The 19,515-nt window shown below is 56.5% G+C and overlaps 1 protein-coding gene across 2 annotated transcripts; it reads left to right on the top strand.

Moving 5' to 3' along the window:
- Positions 1-1,666: 1,666 nt before the first annotated feature.
- On the top strand, positions 1,667-18,801 carry ANKRD13B (ankyrin repeat domain 13B). Of its 2 annotated transcripts, XM_012740693.2 has the most exons (15): positions 1,669-1,860; positions 12,982-13,117; positions 13,229-13,353; positions 13,440-13,485; positions 14,065-14,208; positions 14,300-14,489; positions 14,569-14,635; positions 15,588-15,669; positions 16,471-16,535; positions 16,761-16,891; positions 17,006-17,163; positions 17,286-17,438; positions 17,564-17,727; positions 17,811-17,887; positions 18,446-18,801. In XM_012740693.2, exons 1-15 carry the CDS (start codon positions 1,747-1,749, stop codon positions 18,672-18,674), a joined length of 1,881 nt encoding a protein of 626 aa, XP_012596147.1. In that variant the 5' UTR covers positions 1,669-1,746; the 3' UTR covers positions 18,675-18,801. The 2 variants fall into 2 exon arrangements, with proteins under 2 accessions (XP_012596146.2, XP_012596147.1); XM_012740692.2 differs by lacking the exon at positions 18,446-18,801 and having other exon boundaries at positions 1,667-1,860; positions 17,811-18,439.
- Positions 18,802-19,515: the final 714 nt, after the last annotated feature.

Below are 19,515 nucleotides of genomic sequence, written 5' to 3'. Positions count from 1 at the left end.
AGGCTGGAGAAAGGGGCGAGGCAGTCCGCTCCTCCCTCATTTCTTCCCGCCGGGGCCTGGCACCGCAGGGTGTGGAGGAGGAAGGAGAGAAGACCACACAAAGAAACCTGAGAGAGGCGCGGAGAGTTTGCAAGCTTTTGCTGGCACCTCCCACACAAACAGTTCTTGGATTGTTGTTCTAAGCAGGGCCGGTGTGGAATCCCTTATTCCTGCCTCGTTCTAAGGTGGGCTCTAGAAGGCACCGTGCCTGGTCCTGCCACCTGTCTCACTCCGCCTGGTTGGGGGAAGGAGGCGCCGTTTTCAGGGCAGTTGTTATCCTTAGCTCACCCCAGGAGGTAGTATCCAGAGTCTCGTTTTAGAGGTGAGTGGACTGAAAACCTCAGAAAAATCCCGCAATTTGCTTAAGGTCAGTAAGAAGGTATCAAACTCAGATCTGTCTGACATCAGTACCCCCTCCCTCCGGGGACTAGGCCTCTTGGTCGTGCCAGTCTTTGCAATTGGCGGCCCCAGAGGCCAATTCAACTTTTACCACACCCTTTGGAAGGACAGTTCTGGAAGGACTTCTCTGTCCTGGGGTCATTCAGGAAGGAGACAGTCTGGAATCAGTCACTTCCCTTCCTGAGGGGACCACTTGGAGTAGAGGCGGGGAGCTGCCACCTGCTGCTTTCTCTGCCCAACCTCACTGTGCTTCTTGCTGAGGACTGTGTATGGGGGGAAGGGACTGTCCTCCCCGTCTTACTGTACATTCTCTTTCCAATGTCATGTGTGGAAGGTGGAGTTTAATTTTCTAAGAGGGCAGAGAAGACGCCTAAGAAATATTTCTGGGGCTGGACTCCTGGCTGCTCCAGTGACCCTTGGTACTGAAATCCCACACCTTTCTCAGGAGTCCTCCATCAGTCACTCTCTTCTGGGAGTCCGAATCCCTCTCCACGGCCCCTGGGACCCAAGCTCAATTCTGAAGGCTACACCTCCCCCCAAAGCAAGCGCAAGGCCTGCAGCCCCCTCCGTCCCCAGCAAAAGGCAAAATGCCAGAGGGTGAAGGTGCCCCTGCCCAGCCCACCTGGCGTCGGGGTCCTGCCTCCGTTTTAGCCAGGCCTGACCCCCTGCCCACCCTCTCATGGGATCAGGGGACAGTGCGGGACCCTGCCCGGCCACCTGCCACCCCCAGTTCCACGAGGCGGACTACAAGCCCCATGATGCCGCGGGGCCGAGCTAGAACAAGCTCTGCCCTGGCGCCGGGTCCCCTTCCTCTCTCCCCCGCATCCCCGCATCCCTCGCCGGCCGCTCGGGCTGAGGGCCGGGCTATGCGGCTGCGGGGAGCCGGGGGCTGCGGGCGCGCGTCCCTGCGCCGGCGGCGGCGGCGTCCCCGGGGCCCGCGCCCCGTGCGCCCCCGCGCCCGCTGCGGGCGCCTGCTCCCTCGGCCGAGCGGCGTCTTTGTGTGCGGGGGTGTGGGAGCCGAGGCGCGAGTCCGCGCCGCGCCGCCGAGTGCCCGCTCCCTCCCCGGGCGGGTGGGGGCCTCTCCGCGCCACCCGCCGCCGCCGCCTCGCGAGGACGCCCGCCGCCCGCGCCGCCCGCACCGCGACGGGCGCGCCACCCCCGCCCGCCGCTGCCGCCGCTCGCACATGCCCGAGCCGCAGCCCTGCGAGCAGGCAGCGCCGGCCCCCCGCCCCGCGGCCCCGGGCCCCGGCTCCGGCGCCGTCCCTCCTCCCGGGCCGGGCGCCGCGGCCCCGGTATGAGGAGCGGGCGATGATCCCCGCCAACGCCTCCGCCAGGAAGGGGCCCGAGGGCAAGTACCCGCTGCACTACCTCGTGTGGCACAACCGCCACCGCGAGCTGGAGAAAGAGGTCCGCGCCGGCCAGGTGAGAGCGCCGTCGGGGCGTCGCGGGGACCCCGCGGCCGGGCACGCCCGTCCGGCGTGGGGAGGGGGCGCGGCGCGGGCTGTCCCGCCTCCCCGGCGAGTTTGCAGCGCTTCTTTGTTTGCAGCCGTGGCTTTTGTGCTTGTTGACCCGGAGAGGGTGATGGGAGCCGCCCCTGCCCACTCCCCTCCGGCCGGGACCCGCGGGCCGCACGTGTTTCGGACCCTCCCAGATTGGGGTAGGGGACACTGTGGTCTTCCTCCGCCGGGGCAGTGACGGCTGCAGGGAGGGGCCGCAGGCTCGGTCCGTGTTCCATGTGGAGGGAGAGTCCGCCCCACACAGTTGAGCGGCGACACCTCCTGCGTGAGGGGGCGGAGGTGGGGAAGGCCTGCGTGGGGAGGGGGCCACAGTTCAAGGATCAGGGAATAGGCTGTGTGACACTCCCAAGCATCCCAGCCCCACCCAGTGCCCTCTCCCCTCCTGGTGAGCGCTTTCTCTTTTTGCTCAGGCTGGGCAGCGCCCCATCCCTCAGACCCCAGCTCCGCTCAGGACGGGGTAGCCGAGAAAGACCCTCTTGGAGAGGCCCCAAGCGAGGCCTTGTCCAGGTGCTGAAAGGCGCTCTCTTGCCCTCTGGTGCTGGGGCCTGGCTTCTAGGCGCTGAGGAAGCTCGTGGGCACTGGCCACAGACATGGCTTGAGGTTGTGCGTGCTGAGTGGGCTCCTGGTTTGTGCTGGTCAGGGAGGTCGGGTGGATCCGTCAGCTTTGGGCTGGACTGTGGCGTCCAAGAAAACAGGGGAAGGGGTGGAGTTTCTTGGCCATTCTTTGGGACACAGTCTCCAGTTCTGCCCTTGGCACCCAGGCCACAGGTAGGCACTCATGGCATCGATGACCCACCCTCCAGGGTGGGCAGGAGAAGCCAGAGCTGGGCCCATCCTGCTTTGGGTCACCTGGGGTTGGGACCTCCAGACTTGGCCTGGGTCTGAGATCTTGGGGCCACGGGCTGGGAGAGGCTAGCTTAGGACCTGCCCCTTGATGGGGGGATGGACCTTCTGAGGGCTCCTTCCTGAGTTGCAGGAAGTTCAGTCTGAGGAGCTGTCCCATTGCCAAGGGAAGAGTACAGGGCATGACATCAGACGCCCGGCAAGGTGAGGGTCAGAGTGTGTCTCTGAAGTTCACCACTGAGCCCCCAAGCCTGTGCATCGGCCACCTCTGCACAGCAGTCCCAGGAAATAGTGAAGTGACCTGTGTCTGCAAGCCTCTGGGCTGGGCTGGGCTGGGCTGGGTGTCCACTTCCTTTCTACCTCTGCTTACGCTGGGATTCTCCAAGTTTCTTCTCAGACCACGCATGCCTCTGTTTATCTGCCATAAAGGAAGTGGCTTGCAGTCAGAGGAGGCCTGGTGAAGGGAGTGAGGTCACAGTGCCCTGGGGAAACCAAGATGAACAAACAAGGCACCAGCCCCTACCCTCAAGGAGACTCTGTTCTGCTGATGCAAGTGTGAGCAGGGAATTCCAGTGCCATGAGCACAGTGCTAAGACTCGAGCAGTCCAGTCTCTTCTGGCCTTTCTCTGCTTTTCTCCCTTGAGGCAAAAGAAGACAAGATTCTGACCTAGGTTACAGCAGGAAGGATTTAAGTCTGATCTGAGAGGGACTTCCCAAAGGTCCAAGGATTGTTAGGCAGAAGGCTAAATCTCAGAATGCCTCCTTATCACTTCCTTGACTGAGGGTGGGCGGTTCTTTTCCCACAGAGACTGGAAAGAGGCAAGATGCCCTGTAAGAAAAGACTTTTTCATCTAGGCCTTTCTGCTGATAGTCCTAAAGTCAGCAGCCATCTTGCTGGGGTAGGGTTGTGGGGGGGAGTCCTGGGGCTGCTGCAGGTGGCCGGAGTTTGGGGCTGCTGTGTGTGTTCCTCCTCCCCTCCCCTCAGGCTGCCACGGAAACCAGGTACCAGCTTCACCCCATCCCTGCCCTGGTGAGTTAATGTCGCCTTGAAATGGACACCGCCTGCCCTGGATCCGGGCCAGGGAGAATATAGGGCACCGGTTGACGTTAACCCTTGTTCAGCCACAAAGGAGCCAGGCCAGTCCTCTTCTTCCCTGAGGGAGGCCAAGCAGGGGAATGCCAATCAGTGTGGGCAGGGGTGGCCCTGGCGTGCCCCGTCTCCAGGACTGACCCAGCGTGAGGCTGGCATTGGATGCACTCTGCTGCTCCTCGGGGCATTAGGCTGCTTCTTGCAGGGGGCCTGACCTGGGGGCAGCCACCCAACATCATGGTGAAAGCCCTGTAGGACCCTGGCATCCCAGCTGGGGTCCCTGACCACTGGTCGTCCTGGCACCAGCCACCCCAGAAGACAGCCAGGTTTGCCTCAGGCATTCAGCGGCTGGGCTTCCCTGGCGTCGCTTTGGCAGAGCTGCCTCCTCTTCACTCCTACAGAGCCCCGCAGAGGCCCTCCCGTGGGCAGGCTTGGCAGTGCCGCCTGGCTGAGGAGGGGGATGGCATGGCAGCCTAGGCGCAGGGCCATGGGCTTTGCCCAGCCCCTTCGTAGCTCTTCTGGGGGCTGGAAGCAGGGATTGGTGACTAGGTAGGAGGTGCTTGGGTGAAGGGAAGGGACTGAGAACCACCCCTGGCTGGCCCCCAGCAGTACTGTGGTTGCTGGTGCCCTGCTTGCCACCATACACCCACCTTGCCAGGTTGGGGGAGGGACAAAGGGTTGTAAGCCAGAGGATGTGCCAGTTCCCCCTTGCCTGGCACAGCCCAAGATTGGCACAGCCAGCTGGGCATAGCCCTGGCTTTAAAGTCACGAGTCCCTGGTGTTCCCTGGGGGTGGGGGAGTGGAGGTGAGACTGCCAGCTCCCTGTGGGAGGGCACAGGTGCAGGGAGGGCTGGGGGAACCAGATTCTTCCCCTGGCAACAGGAACCCTGAAGGGGGCAGACTGTGGTCCCAGGGAAACATTTTCCTTTTTCCTGGGGCTGCCTCCACCGAGGCACCGTGGCTGCCTCCTTCCTGCCTTCCCTGTGAATCCTTCCGACCTAGAGGCAGGCGAGATGGGGTTGTGGATGCTCAGGGAGTCCCTGTGACCCACCTCCCCAAAGTGGACAGTCCTGGGTGTGGGGTACCACAACTGGTAAGCTAGGAAGCTCAGGAGGGCGAGCCACAAACCCCAGAAACCAAAAATCAATGTGTTCTGGGATGAGTGGGAGGGGGCTGCACAGAACGGGGGTGGGGGTGGGGGGCAGGATGGAGGGGAAGGCGGAGGGTGCTGCCCCCACCCACCCATAGCCACCCACTCAGCTGGAGGAGGGATCCTGCCTCCCTCCCCTGGAGTGAGCTCAGGCATAGCCATCCCTGTGCCCCAGGTCGGAGAGCTGGAAGCAATGACCCTGAAGCTGTCTTCCTGGGGCCGGGCGGGCCTGAGCAGGCAAAGCCCCCACAGTGCCGGCCCCTCGCCCTCCCTGTCCAGCACCCGTGTTCAGTCTATAGGTTTGGTTTGTTGTGTGTTGATAAGGTTTCACTTGACAAAAGGATTCTGCTAATGCTGAAGGAGTTTGAAAAGAACCGTGCTCACGCGTGTGGGTGTGAGGGGTGTTCGTGTGCAAATGTGCTGGCAGCGAACACGTGTGTTACACTCCGGGCGACTCCTGCAGAGCCAGAGGGCAGCTCGCTGCGCCTAGGGAGCCCCAGCTTTCTTGCGCCTGAGGCCTGCTGGGGTGAGGCTTCTCCATTGCCTTGGTGGGGAGGGCTGGTGTTGGTTTCACGGGACACCTTTTCATTCCAGCAATTAAATGCCTGCCTTTGCTGGGGAGACTGGTGAATTCTCCCACCTGGGCTCAGGCCGAGGGGCCGCTTGCGCTGCAGGTCCTGCTCCGGGCAGGTGGGGAGAGCTGATCTGGGGTTCGGCTGGGTATACGGGGGTCCACATGGGCCCTGGAAACGGCAGTGCCCTGGGGGAGCTCCTGAGGAGTGAGGTGGGGAGGAGCACCCTGCCTGGCAAGGCGTGCCAGCCTCTCTCTGGAGCCTGGAGCTAAGGCGCCTGAGGGGGCAGGTGGGAGGCAGCACCTGGAGGCCGGGCAGGGTGCCCTGCCGGCTCCCTGGGGCCTTGTTAGAAGCAGCAGCATCTGGGGCGGGGCTGGGGGAGGCCCAGGCTCAGCAGCAGCCCCAAGGGAAGGCCTCCCCACCTTCCCCAGGCAGCTCAGGGGCTGTGGCTCCTCCACCACGCCCACCCAGGGCCCGGGACCCCATCCGGGGTGGGACTCCAGGGGGCCCAGCCCAACCCATGATAGGCAAACAGTAAATGGTGCCACCCGCCCCAGAAAGCCAGTGCAGAGGGGCAGCGAGGGACCCCTCACATTTCCCAGCCAGCGCTCAGAGGTCGAGAGGGACCAGGCACACTTCTTTTTTGAGACTCCCAGTATATTTAAAAATGAAGAAATGACAACACAGGGTTATAAAAATTATATAAATAATTCTGCATTATTTAAAATGTTTTATTTTTGACACAGGAGTTCATCCTTGTGCTTTAAAATATTTAACTGGTGCTAGAAGGTGTCTAATGAAAAGCAGCGTTCCTCGCTCCGCCGCGGCCACCTCCCCAGGGACGGCCACTTGAACACTGGGGCTCTTTCTTCTGTTATTCCTCCACAATTATAAATAATATACTTCTGCAACTATTTCTTGGTTTATCAGCTTTACACTTCATTCCCCTCCCCTCCTCGGGGCCCCTCAATACAAGTCCTCCGTGCATTTTCTTAACAAATATCTAGAGGCACCAGTTAGCCAGTTATGTGCCCGGGGCTGGGGACCCGCCTTGGGGCTTGTGCTGTAGGTGAGGGAGTCGATGGGGAAATAAACAAGCAACTAAGTGTTGGGAAAGAACTAAAGCAGGATAAGGGGCCATAGATAGATCAATAGCAGCTGTCATCTCAGATGGGTTGTCAGGCAGGCTTTTCTAGGGAGGTGACATTTGAGCAGCAACCTGAAGGAAGGGAGGGAGAGAGCTCTGCCGCACAGGGGATCCCTGGGAAGACGGTTCCAGGGAAGGTGGGTGGCAGGAGTGGAGGGGAGGAGGGAGAGCAGGGGGAAGACCAGGGCCCTTGGATTCTATGCTAAATACCACGGGAATCCACTGGAAGGCTTTGAGGTGAAGAGTGTCAGTGACATTTCACAGGGTGACGTTAGCTGGCCTGGAAAACAGACCTCAGGGGCCAAGACAGTGAGGGGGCTACGAGGCCGCCATGTGGAACATGGGGTGGATGTGACCAGGATGGTGGCTTGAAGGTGACGAAAACGGAGAGGACACTAGGTCTGTTTTGAAGGCAGAACCTACAGGTCTCGCTGATGGATTAGATGTGGAGGGTGAGGGACAGAGAAGAAGGAAGACAGTTCCAAAGTGTTTTGTTTTTTTCCCTCACCTGACAACGGAGTCGCCTGAAGTACTGTTTACAGCGGTGAGAGAGCTGGGGCAGGTGCAGCTCGCTGTCGGGGAATGGAGAAAGCACAGGAAAGTGAAGACAGCCACTTCTAAACGAAGAAGGCAAGAGAAAGAGCAGGAGACGTCACGGGAGGCCAGGATGTGCCGTTTTGTTTCATGAATTCAATGATCTTGTCATATTTTCCTGAGGATGTAAATGATTGTTTTCCCCAAAGAAGTTTTCTTTTATTCCCTGCATTAACAGAGTTTCCTCTGGGTTTTTAGCATCGATCTGTATGTTTTGGTTTATTTCATATTGGAAGTTTCCCTCCAGTGTCCAGTCTCTGTTGACTATTGGGGCGTGGTCCAGAGCGGGGGCGTGGTCCAGAGTGGGGGCGTGGTCCAGAGCGGGGGCGTGGTCCAGAGTGGGGGTGTGGAGTTTGCAGGTGCGTGGGTGCTGCTGTAAGAGGACCGGGTGGCAAGGTGGGCTGTTCTTGCAGGACCTCCAGATACCTGCATGCCGAGGTCTTGGGGGCCTTTAGTTCCTCCAAGGAAGAATTCTCCAATCTCCGACTCGGGAGGGCTGGGCTGGTGGTGTTGCAGTCTGGCTGCCGGTGGTTCAGGATCCAGGCAGGGAAGGGGCTGAGGTTTCATTGGTCACCAGTTTTCAGCCCCATGACCTCATCCTCTGCCGTGGCCAATGTCCCTGAGTCCAGCGCATCCCATGGTCAGTCTCTGTAGAGAACAACCTCTGGCCTCCCATGGTGAGTAAGGATGAGGCATCTCCCAGCTTTGCAAGCTTGGGGAGGGGACCAGGGGGTCCTGAATTGTAACCAGCCCCCCTGTATTCAGCTCTGAGCCTACGCCCACCTCTGCTGTTCCCAGTGCCTGCAGGTCCTGCAGTTTTCAGGGGTGCTGGGGGTGACCCGGCTTGCTATTTATGGGGGTTCCCCTCTGCGCCTGCTTGGGTTCTCAATTCCTCTGCTCCCCTAAGTCAGTTGTGGTGCCCCAGCCACTTTTCATGTTCTAAAGTTGTGTTGAAATTTCTCATCTGCTGACATCTCTTCTCTATATTCTTGTGGGTTTTAAATATTTTATTGACATTCTTATACTTACACATTTAACATTTCTGGCACTCCTCATTCCTTTGTATAGATCCAAGTTTCCATCTGGTATCGTTTTCTTTCCACCTGAAGAACTCCCTGTAACATTTCCTGCACATCTTCTGGCGATAAATTGTCTCAGCATTAGTTCATCTGCTACAGCCTTCATTTCCTCTTCATTTTTGAATATTTTTTTCCACTGGATACACAATTATGTTTTTTTTCTTTTTTTTTTGAGACAGAGTCTCACCCTCTTTCCTGGGCTAGAGTGCTGTGGCATCAGCCTAGCTCACAGCAACATCAAACTCCTGGGCTGAAGTAATCCTCCTGCCTCAGCCTCCCAGGTAGCTGGGACTACAGACACATGCCACCATGCCTGGCTAATTTTTTCTATTTTTAATTGTGTGGCTAATTTCTTTGTATTTTTAGTAGAGATGGGGTCTCACTCTTGCTCAGGCTGGTCTCAAACTCCTGAGCTCAAGCGATCCTCCTGCCTCGGCTTCCCAGAGTGCTAGGATTACAGGCGTGAGCCACCTCTCCCGGGCAAGAATTCTATGTTGATACCAGTCATGTTGGATTAGAGAAAAAAAAGTTCTTAGTTGAAAGTTTTCTTTTTCTCCTAGCACCATAAAGACTTCATTTTAGGCGGGCGTGGTGGCTCACGCCTGTAATCCTAGCTCTCTGGGAGGCTGAGGCGGGCGGATCCTTTGAGCTCAGGAGTTCGAAACCAACCTGAGCAAGAGCGAAACCCCGTCTCTACTATAAATAGAAAGAAATTAATTGGCCAACTAATATATATAGAAAAAATTAGCCGGGCATGGTGGTGCATGCCTGTAGTCCCAGCTACTCGGGAGGCTGAGGCAGAAGGATCGCTTGAGCCCAGGAGTTTGAGGTTGCTGTGAGCCAGGCTGACGCCACGGCACTCACTCTAGCCTGGGCAACAAAGCGAGACTCTGTCTCAAAAAAAAAAAAAAAAAAAAAAAAAGACTTCATTTTATTGTCTTCTGGCTTGCATAGTTTTGATGAGAAGTATGTAGTATTTCCTAAACATAATGGGAAATAGCATTTCTTCAGTGTTTTTTGGGTTTTGTTTTATTTTTTGAGACAGAGTCTTGCTCTGTCACCCAGGCTAGAGAGTGGCACGATCATAGCTCACTACAGCCTCACACTCTGGGCTCAAGCCATCCTCCTGCCCCAGCCTTCTGACACTACAGGTGTATGCCACCATGCCTAGCCAATTTTTTAATTTTTTGTAGAGACAGGGTCTCGCTATATTGCCCAGCCTGGTCTCAAACTCCTGGCCTCAGGCAGTCCTCCTTCCTCAGCCTTCCAAAGTGCTGGGATTATATGTATGAGCCACTGTACCTGGCCAGGTCTCATTTCTCTGAATGCTTTTGAGATTTTCTTTTTATCACTGGCTTGCAGTGTTTAATTATGATGGGCCTTTGTGTAATTTCCTTTGTGTTTGTCTCACTTGGGGTTCATGGAGTTTCTTGGTTCTGTGGGTTTATCATTGTGTTAGTTTTTACAATAAATGACCACAAATTAGGTGGGTTAAAACAACAACCATTTATTCTCTTACAGTTCTGGAAGCCAGAAGTCCAAACTCAAGGTGTTGGCAGGGTGGCAGTGCCCCCAAAGGCTCCAGGGAAGAGCCCTTCCTTGGCTCTTCCAGCTTCTGCTGGCTCCAGGCATTCCTCGGCCTCCCCTGCATCACTGCAGTCTCGGCCTCCATCTTCACGTGGCCTGCTCCTCCCGGTGTGTCTCATAAAGACCCACCTAGACAAGCCAGGATGATCTCATCTTGAGATCCTTGACTTAATTATATCTGCAAAGACCCTTTTTCCAAATGAGGTCACATTCCCAGGTTCAGAGGGTTAGGATGTGATGTGGACATATTTTGGGGGTGTTAGAGTACCACCATTCAATCCACTATGTAGTTTTGATCAAATCTGGAAAATTTTTTGCCATTATTTCTCTAAATTGGTCTTGTTTCCCCTACTTCTACTACTTCTTCTTTTTCTTTTCTTTTCTTTTTTTTTTTTGAGACCAAGTCTCTCTCTGCTGTTCCAGTTAAAGTGCAGTGGCATCATCATAGCTTACTGCAACCTCAAACTCCTGGGCTCAAGCAATCCTTCTGCCTCAGCTCTCTGAGTAGCTGGGACTACAGGTGCATGCCACCACACTCAGCTCATTTTTAAAATTTTTTGTAGAGATGGGGTCTTGCTATGTTGCCCAGGCTGGTGTAGAACTCCTGGCTTCAATTGATCCTTCTGCCTTTGCCTCCCAGAGTGCTGGGATTGCAGGAATGAACGACCATACCTGACCTCCTCTACTTTTTTTATCTTATCTTCTGGGACTCAAATTACACATATATTAGAATGCTTGATAGCATCTTACAGATTACTGAGGCTCCTCGACTCTTTTCTGAAGACTTTTTTTCTCCTCTTTGCTTCAGTTTGGAGTTCTACTGCTGTGTTTTCAGATTCACCATGTTTTTATTCTGTAATATCTAATCTGCTGTTAATTTCATCCAGTGAATTTTTCATTTCAGATATTATACTTGTTACCTTTATATGCTCGATTGGGTTCTTTTTTATATCTCCCATTTTATTCCTCAGAAACATCTTGCTCATGTTTTTCTTTAAACTCTTGAGTATATTGAGCCATCTATCATCTTTATAACTTCTGAGTCTTATTTCTATTATTTTCTCCTTATTATGGATCATATTTTCCTACTTCTCAGCATACCTAATAATTTTTGGCTGGATATTGGAAATCTTATGCTAAGCATCTGGATTTTGTTATCTTCCTTTAAAGAGTGTTAGGCTTTGTTATGGCAGATGATGAAAATTCCTTGCAAAGCAGTTTGAGCCTTTTGAGGCTAATCTTTAATCCGTCATGATGGGTCTAGGTGAGGAGCCTTTTCTCTAGGGATAGTTTAGCCCTACTACTGAGGGCTGGGATCTTCTGGGATCTCTGTCGAATATGTTGGGTGATAAAAAGAAAAAAAAAACTCCACTCTACTAGGTCAAAGCTTAAATGCCTTTCTGCCCTTGGTGAGCTTTGAGAATTTATCAGTTTATTACTCCTTTTTTGCATGGTCTTGTTGAGTTTCCCTACATGCACGTGAAATTTAGAATTCAGCAAAGACTCAAAGGAACACCTATACAGATTTCTAGAGGTTTTTTTCTTTTCTTTTCTTTTTTTAAATAGTTCACTCCTTTCCAGAGCTCTTCCATGCAACTTCTAGTTACCTCAGCCTCCCTGAATTCCTGTCTGTCTGCTCAACTTAGGGAGAGCACCACATTTTGTTGGGAATTCCCCTCCTTGAACCCCAGCCTGGAATGTTCCTCCAGGCAGAAATCCAGGGAGGTTATAGGACTCACCTTGTTTGTTTTTTTTTTTTTTTTTTTGAGACAGAGTCTCACTTTGTTGCCCAGGCTGGAGTGAGTGCCGTGGCGTCAGCCTGGCTCACAGCAACCTCAATCTCGGGGGCTCAGCGATCCTGCTGCCTCAGCCTGCCGAGTAGCTGGGACTACAGGCATGCGCCACCATGCCCGGCTAATTTTTTGTATATATATTTTTAGTTGGTCAATTAATTTATTTCTATTTTTGGTAGAGACGGGGTCTCGCTCAGGCTGGTTTCGAACTCCTGACCATGAGCAATCCGCCTGCCTCGGCCTCCCAAAGTGCTAGGATTACAGGCGTGAGCCACCACGCCCGGCCCTCACCTTGTTTGTTTTAAGTGATCACAGTTCTGGACTACCAGTTGCCTAATGTCTGAAAACAAAAATTCATATATTTTGAAGCAATAGTTTTCTCATTGTTTAATGTGGAAGAGTAATTTCATTTATCTTATGGTTAGAGTAGAAGACTTTTACTAGCATCTTAATCAAGTTTTGAAAAGGAGAGGAAGAGTTACATGCATGTGGTCAGTTCATTGTATTTAACTAGAAGTCCTAGACTCTTGAAATACATTTAAATATTTATGTTTAGCAAACATATGCTTTTATCACACAACAAAAATCTCATGCAGTGTAATCATGCTATTCACAAAATATTAATGGGATTTATACAAAATGTTAGGGCATAGTATCCCACAGGCACAGGACATGGCTGTGCAGTTGTGCCATGACCATGTTCTTTCATTCCTACCAGTGTATTACTGCAACTGTTTGCTAAACTTCACTCAGTGACAATGTCAATGATCTAAATTGGTAGCCTTTCCTAAAGGTGGTCTGGGACCCCCTAAGATAGGTCTGGTCTCAAGTACCCTCCTTGGCCAGCAGCCTGTCTGAAACACCCTCCAGTCCCAGGCTTATTCTTCATAGGCTGCCAACTGGGTCTTGGAGCAGGGAACCCAGCCAGGGACCTGGGTGGACAGGAAGGGAGGAAGGCCCTCCCCCTCCCAGAGTTACTTTCTGCCCTGTCTTCTAAGCCTCTTTCCACCCTCCTGACCCCAGCTCATTGTGTCTGTCTTTTCCATCACCTTGGGAGGTGGGCAAGGCAGGGCCGCCAGGCAGTGGGGTGCTGCCTGCATAGGGGCTGTTGGCTCAGGTGGGCTACCCCCAGAAGTGACCAGGGCTACCGCATCTTCAACTCCTTCTCCAGGTGGACATTGAGCAGCTGGATCCTCGTGGTCGGACTCCCCTGCACCTGGCTACCACTCTGGGGCACCTCGAGTGTGCCCGTGTGCTCCTGGCACACGGCGCAGACGTGGGCAGGGAGAATCGCAGTGGCTGGACAGGTGGGCACCCCTGCTCCCCCCGGCCCCACAGCCAGGGTCTCCCTGGCATCACAGACTCACCTCTGGTTGGCTGAAGGGTCCTGCCCTGTGACATTGCCTCCCCCTCCCCAGTGCTCCAGGAGGCCGTGAGCACCCGGGACCTGGAGCTGGTGCAGCTGGTCCTGCGGTACCGGGACTACCAGCGGGTGGTGAAGCGGCTGGCGGGCATCCCGGTGCTCCTGGAGAAGCTGCGCAAGGTGAGGCCCAGCCTCTCAGCCTCCTTGCCGGGGCCCTTGAGCCTGTGTCCCACGCAGGCTCAGCCTCTCTCTCCTTCCCCTTCCAGGCTCAGGACTTCTACGTGGAGATGAAATGGGAGTTCACTAGCTGGGGTAAGCGGGGCTGCAGGGGCCCCTCTGGGCACTCGGGGTCCCCTGCCTGAGGCTCTCTTGCCCTGCCTCTTCCCATGGCGGGGCTCAGTGCCACCTCCTAGCTAGGCCTTTCCAGGCTGCCCCAGACATCATCTCAGTCCTATCATTATTTTCTTCACTCTAATGACTTGCTTATGTTTATTACCCGTTACCCCTTGCTAGCAGGTAAGCTCCAAGAGGGCAGGGTTCTGTCTTGTTCCATGTTGTATTCCCAGTGACTGGAATAGTGCCTGGCATGCAGTAGGTGCTCAATAGATATTTTTTTAAAGAATGGATGAAAGATTGAGTGAATGAATTAACAAACAAATGGTGGGTGCCAAGGACTTAGTGGTGACTGGGATACGCCTGTCCTGAACTGGGGTTGCTCACTTCTGAGTGATGTGGTCCACATCGGCCGGGGCAGGCTTTGGAGGAGGGGCTGCTCTCTCACCAGTTCCCCCACCCTTTCCTGGCCACACTGAGCCCACGCCCATCCCTGAGCTGGCCCAGACTGGGTGGCCAGGCAAGTCAAAGACACCTCTGACCTCCACTTCCACGCAGTGCCCCTGGTGTCCAAGATCTGCCCCAGTGACACCTACAAAGTGTGGAAGAGCGGGCAGAACCTGAGGGTAGACACCACGCTCCTGGGCTTCGATCACATGACCTGGCAGCGAGGGAACCGCAGCTTTGTCTTCAGGGGCCAAGGTCAGGCAGGCAGGAGGTGCGGCAGGGCGGGGAGGAACGAAGACAGCCCCACACCAACCTTGACGCCCCTGTGCTGTTCCGTGGCCGGTAGACACAAGCGCTGTGGTCATGGAGATTGACCACGACCGCCGGGTGGTGTACACGGAGACTCTGGCGCTGGCCGGGCAGGACCGCGAGCTGCTGCTGGCCGCCGCCCAGCCCACCGAGGAGCAGGTGCTGAGCCGTCTCACTGCGCCCGTCGTCACCACGCAGCTCGACACCAAGAACATCTCCTTCGAGAGGTTGGTGGCTGTGGCCTTGGTCAGCCTGGAGCCAGCCTGGTGGGGTGCCCGCCTCACCCGGACCACTCTACTTCCCCAGGAACAAGACTGGCATCCTGGGCTGGCGCAGCGAGAAGACCGAGATGGTGAACGGGTATGAAGCGAAGGTGAGGCTGCAGTCCTGGCGCCAGACACGGCCCACTCTTGCCTGCAGCAGGCTGGGCGGGGCTTTCCTGACCGCCTTCCCCAGCCTTGGGGGCGCAGAGGCAATGCGGCATTAGCCCAACAGCCGTTGAGAAGGGCATCTGCTGAGCACCAACATGCAGGTTCAAGGCACCCTTCTGACATTTTACATGGATGCACACACACACACGCATGCACACGCACACATGTCATTTAGTCCCACAACACCCCTTTCTGGTAGGTGCTCTTCTGTTATTTTTCCCATTTCACATATGTTTATTGAGTCCTTCCCATGGTGTTCCATTTAATCTTCACAACAACTCCATGAAGTAGGAATTATTGTACCATTTTACGATGAGGAAAGAGAGGCCTGGAATGGTTCAGTGACCTGCACAGCTGCTAAGTGGCAGAGCTGATGTTTAGGCCCTGGCTGCCTGACTCTAAAGCCAGGCCCTTGCCCCTGGGAAGACTCTGTCTGCCACTCTGGGAGCCCAGTGTTGCCCAGCACTTGGTGCTGTTGATGGAGGAAGGAACTAATAGATTCTATGAGGTTCTGTATGTGGTGTCTTCTCCCGAAGACTCCGCAGGCTGAGTTAAGGCCAGCGTGTGTACCCTGCTCGGTTATAACTGTCCATTTTATTGTCTCTCCAACTAGAATGTGAGCCTCAGGAGGGAAGAGATCATGTCTGGCTTGTTTACCACTGTATCTCTGAGGCCCACCCCAATGCCTGGCACATAAAGGCTCCTCAAAAAATGTTTGTTGAATGAATAAGTAAATGAATGAATGACTTCATATATTTACTTGCCCAAAGGCCAAGGACTGGAGCAAAGAGCCCCTGCAGGACCTTTTCTTGCAGGGAGCGTTCTGAATGCTCTTGGGGGCAGAGCGTGTGGGTACCAGAGCTGCCTCTGAGCCCTTTCCTCTTCTGTCCCCAGGTATATGGGGCATCCAACGTGGAGCTCATCACCCGGACAAGGACAGAGCATCTTTCAGAACAGCACAAGGGCAAGGTCAAAGGTAATGAGGCAGAGATGGTTGGGAGGCAGGTGTTGTAAGACTGAAAGAACCAGCTCCCACTTCCGCTGCCTCCTTCAGTGTTACCGCTAGCGTCCCGGCAAGAGCCAGGATGGTTTATTCAGGCAAATGGATTTCAATTCAAGTGCCAAGCCCTAGTGATTGCTAGTGGCTGTCTAGAGTAATAAGGAGATGCTAAGGGCTCATTTGGGCTCAGTGGAAAGGCATGCTACAATTGATTATTAATATCTGCATTGGGTTTGGGTGGGCGGAGAAATGTCATGTTTGCCATTTGTTGGCTATTCTAGTCTAACAGGACATACCCTAGGTAGAAAGTCAGGGGACCCCGCCACTGATTCTGCGTGCCTGTTGATATCACACCTGACTCTCTGGGCACCAGTTACCCTGTCTGAAATGGGAAGACTTAATTCCAACCTCAAAGGGGAACAAAATAAGTCATTAATATGGAAGTGCCCGCAGCAAAACACATACATACACGTGCATACACCAAAGGCAGGTGTTTTACTGTCCAGTGTCACCCACCAAAAGAGAGTAGCACTTTTGGAAGTTTCTCCTGAGCCTTAAGCCTACTTTTTTTCTTACTATTTTAAGCTGTGCTTACAGTGGTCCTGGCCCCTGCCTCTTGGAGTCCTTCAGATGAAGGTGCCTGGGTATGTGGTGTGGGTGAGCAGCCCCCACCCCAGGAACCAGCCTCCTCCCTAGGTCTTGGGTGCCATCATTTCCAATGAGGTGCCCAAGTGTGTGTGGGGACATGGTTCCTCTGAGATGCCACCTTTCTTGTAGGCTGTAAGACGCCTCTGCAGTCCTTCCTGGGAATTGCTGAGCAGCATGGGGGCCCCCAAAATGGGGTGAGTGTGTGCCACAGGTGCCCCTGAGTGGAAGGGTATGGATGTGGCTCAGGAGGCTTGGGAGGTGTCCTGCTTGGCATGGCCTGTGTGGACCTGCTTTCCACGATGCCCAAGGCCATGTCAGCTGCACACTGGCAGGGGAACAGCTCGGGAGCCCCGTAGTACCATGTGGCTGGCCTGGCATCAGGGACTGAGAAGGGTTGGACCCTTCTCCATGTGGTACAGACCCTGATCACCCAGACTCTGAGCCAAGCCAACCCCACTGCCATCACCGCAGAAGAATACTTCAACCCCAACTTCGAGCTTGGCAACCGGGACATGGGCCGCCCCATGGAACTGACCACCAAGACGCAGAAGTGAGGCCCCCTGCTGGTGCCAGGGAGGGGTGGGCAGAGCTGGGGCTCCAGGAGATGCTGGGAGGCTGTGGCTTCCTGCAATGTCCCTCACCCCTTGGGATCTGGGGGGGGCAGGTTCAAGGCCAAGCTGTGGCTGTGTGAGGAGCATCCCCTGTCCCTGTGTGAGCAGGTGGCCCCCATCATTGACCTCATGGCCATCAGCAATGCGCTCTTTGCCAAGCTCCGAGATTTCATCACCCTGCGCCTGCCTCCTGGCTTCCCGGTCAAGATTGGTGAGACCCCATTGCCATTTCCCCTCAGCCCCTGGCGGGGAGATGGGGTTTATATGGGCAAGGGGGTGGCGCTGCGGCGTGAGGGGGCGGTTGGTGGCGCCTGATGGTTTCCTCATCCTCAGAAATCCCGATCTTCCACATCCTCAATGCTCGCATCACCTTTGGGAACCTCAATGGCTGCGACGAGCCGGTGCCATCCGTGCGAGGCAGCCCCAGCAGTGAGACCCCTTCCCCAGGCAGCGACTCCTCCAGCGTCAGCAGCTCCAGTTCCACCAGTGAGGCTCTCCACTCCCCGCCCAGCCCTGTCCCCACGCCCCACCCGCTTTCCCGCCCCACCAGGACGCTTGCCCCCTTCCTGGGTGGGACCAGCCCGTGCCTGACCCCCACCCCGCGTCCCCAGCCTCTTGCCGTGGCTGCGAGATCTCCCCAGCGTTGTTCGAGGCCCCTCATGGCTACAGCGTGCTGGGCGGCCAGCGGGAGGCGGCAACACGCGACGACGATGACGACCTGCTGCAGTTCGCCATCCAACAGAGCCTGCTTGAGGCGGGCAGTGAGTACGACCAGGTGGGTCCCCCAGCTGCAAGTGGACACGGGACTGCGGCACCGACGCCCCTCCCTCGCTAAGTGGCCCACGCCCCTCCCTGCAGGTCACCATCTGGGAGGCGCTGACCAACAGCAAACCAGGCACCCACCCCATGTCCTACGAGGGTCGCCGACAGGACAGGTCAGTGTCCGCTAGGCTGGGGAAGATTTGGAGACGCCTGTCTCGCCCCTGCCCCCGCCTACCGCACACGCACCCTGTCACACTGGGTGTGAGGCGAGTGGAGCCTGCCCTCTTGGCTCAGAGAACCCTGGTGCCCTCAGCAGGGACCCTCTGGTGTCAGGACGGCTCCTACCACCTCCCTTTTCTGGCTCCGGGTGGCCGGGCAGTGCCCCAGCGGCGGGCCGGGGCAGGCATCCAGGCCTGGCGTTCAGGCCCTGCCCAGCCTTCGAGGCCCCCATGGCTACAGCGTGCTTGGCGGCCAGCGGGAGGCCCCAGGATGTCGGGGCTGGGGTCCTGGAAGATGCCCCCATGGTCTGGGTCGCCGCTGACGGAAGGGAAAATTCTGTGGGGGCTGGGATCTGCCACAACCACGCGGTGGCCAGGGCGGCGACGCGGGACTCATCGCCTCCACTAGAGCGCGGCGGACCTGCGCCACCCTGGAGCCTCCACACTGTCCCTGGGCCCCCGATTATGGGCAGGTGCCCCCGGGAGCCCTGGCCATATCTCCCCCGCCCCCAGGAGCGCCCCGCCCACGCCACAGCGCCAGCCCGCGCCCCCGGCGTCGGCGCCCAGCCCTCGGCCCAGCCCGCGCCCAGGTCCCGGCGGCCACGTGTTCCGGAGCTACGACGAGCAGCTGCGGCTGGCCATGGAGCTGTCGGCGCAGGAGCAGGAGGAGCGGCGGCGGCGCGCGCGCCAGGAGGAGGAGGAGCTGGAGCGCATCCTGAGGCTCTCCCTGACCGAGCAGTAGCGCCCCCTGCCGGGCCCCTCGCCCACGCCACGCGGGACACTCGCCTGCCCAGCTGCGGCGGGAGACCGGAGCCACCGCCTTGGGGGTGTAGCGCGCCAGGCACGAGACGGGGAGGGGTTCGGCACGGGCGCGGGGTACCTTTCCAGGCCAGGGCCCTGGAGGCAGCTGGCACGGCCGGTCGCCCTGCTTCGCTGTATTCTCACCCCCAACCCGCTCCCCTGGGCTTGGAGCTGTCCGAAGGTGGACCCAGGGGTTCCTGAGGGGGAGATGAAGCCTTGGAGGAGCATCGTCCCCATGTCTTGCTCCTTCTGGTCGGCCCTCTTTTCTCCTTACTGACCCCACTCAAGGACACTGCCCCTGAAGACTCTGCATCTCTGCTCTTCACCCCTGGGGGGCAGCTGAGCTCCCCGCGTGCTGTGTCGCTGCTTTGTCCTGGACACAAACCAGCACGTCAAGGGCCCGGCCTCTCCCCCACCCCGGCATTTCAGCGTCAAGTGCACTTAGCGGGGTGCCCGGCTCCCCCAGCCCCCACATCCGTCCTGGGTCTCAGGGTGGGCCCAGCTTCTCCTTGGGCAGCCAGAAGTTGGAGTCCCATCTCCAAGGCACGTTTCTTTGCGATCAGGGAGTGTGTCCAAGGTGGCCCCTTGGCCTGGGCAAGACCTGACTCCCTTATGGTGCCTTGGAGAGTCAGGGGCGTATTGGGCTGGAGTTAGCACTAGACCCGATACCAGACTGGATACAAAAGGGCCGTCCAGGGCCCTGGCACCGCCACCCACCCCTTCCCACCAGCTGCTGCTAGCCCTCTGTGGTTGTGCGTCCCACTGGCCCCCACACAGGGCCT

The sequence above is a fragment of the Microcebus murinus genome, chromosome 18 (assembly GCF_040939455.1).
Source record: "Microcebus murinus isolate Inina chromosome 18, M.murinus_Inina_mat1.0, whole genome shotgun sequence".
Classification (NCBI taxonomy): domain Eukaryota; kingdom Metazoa; phylum Chordata; class Mammalia; order Primates; family Cheirogaleidae; genus Microcebus; species Microcebus murinus.
This window is presented reverse-complemented; position numbering and strand designations above follow the sequence as displayed.

Excerpts from the sequence above, each read along its gene's own strand:
- ANKRD13B (XM_012740692.2), top strand. The coding sequence starts at position 1,747 with ATGATCCCCGCCAACGCCTCCGCCAGGAAGGGGCCCGAGGGCAAGTAC. Across the intron at positions 1,861-12,981 it reads AAGAGGTCCGCGCCGGCCAG|GTGGACATTGAGCAGCTGGA; the intron begins GTGAGAGCGCCG and ends CTCCTTCTCCAG. Across the intron at positions 14,490-14,568 it reads AAGAACATCTCCTTCGAGAG|GAACAAGACTGGCATCCTGG; the intron begins GTTGGTGGCTGT and ends CTACTTCCCCAG.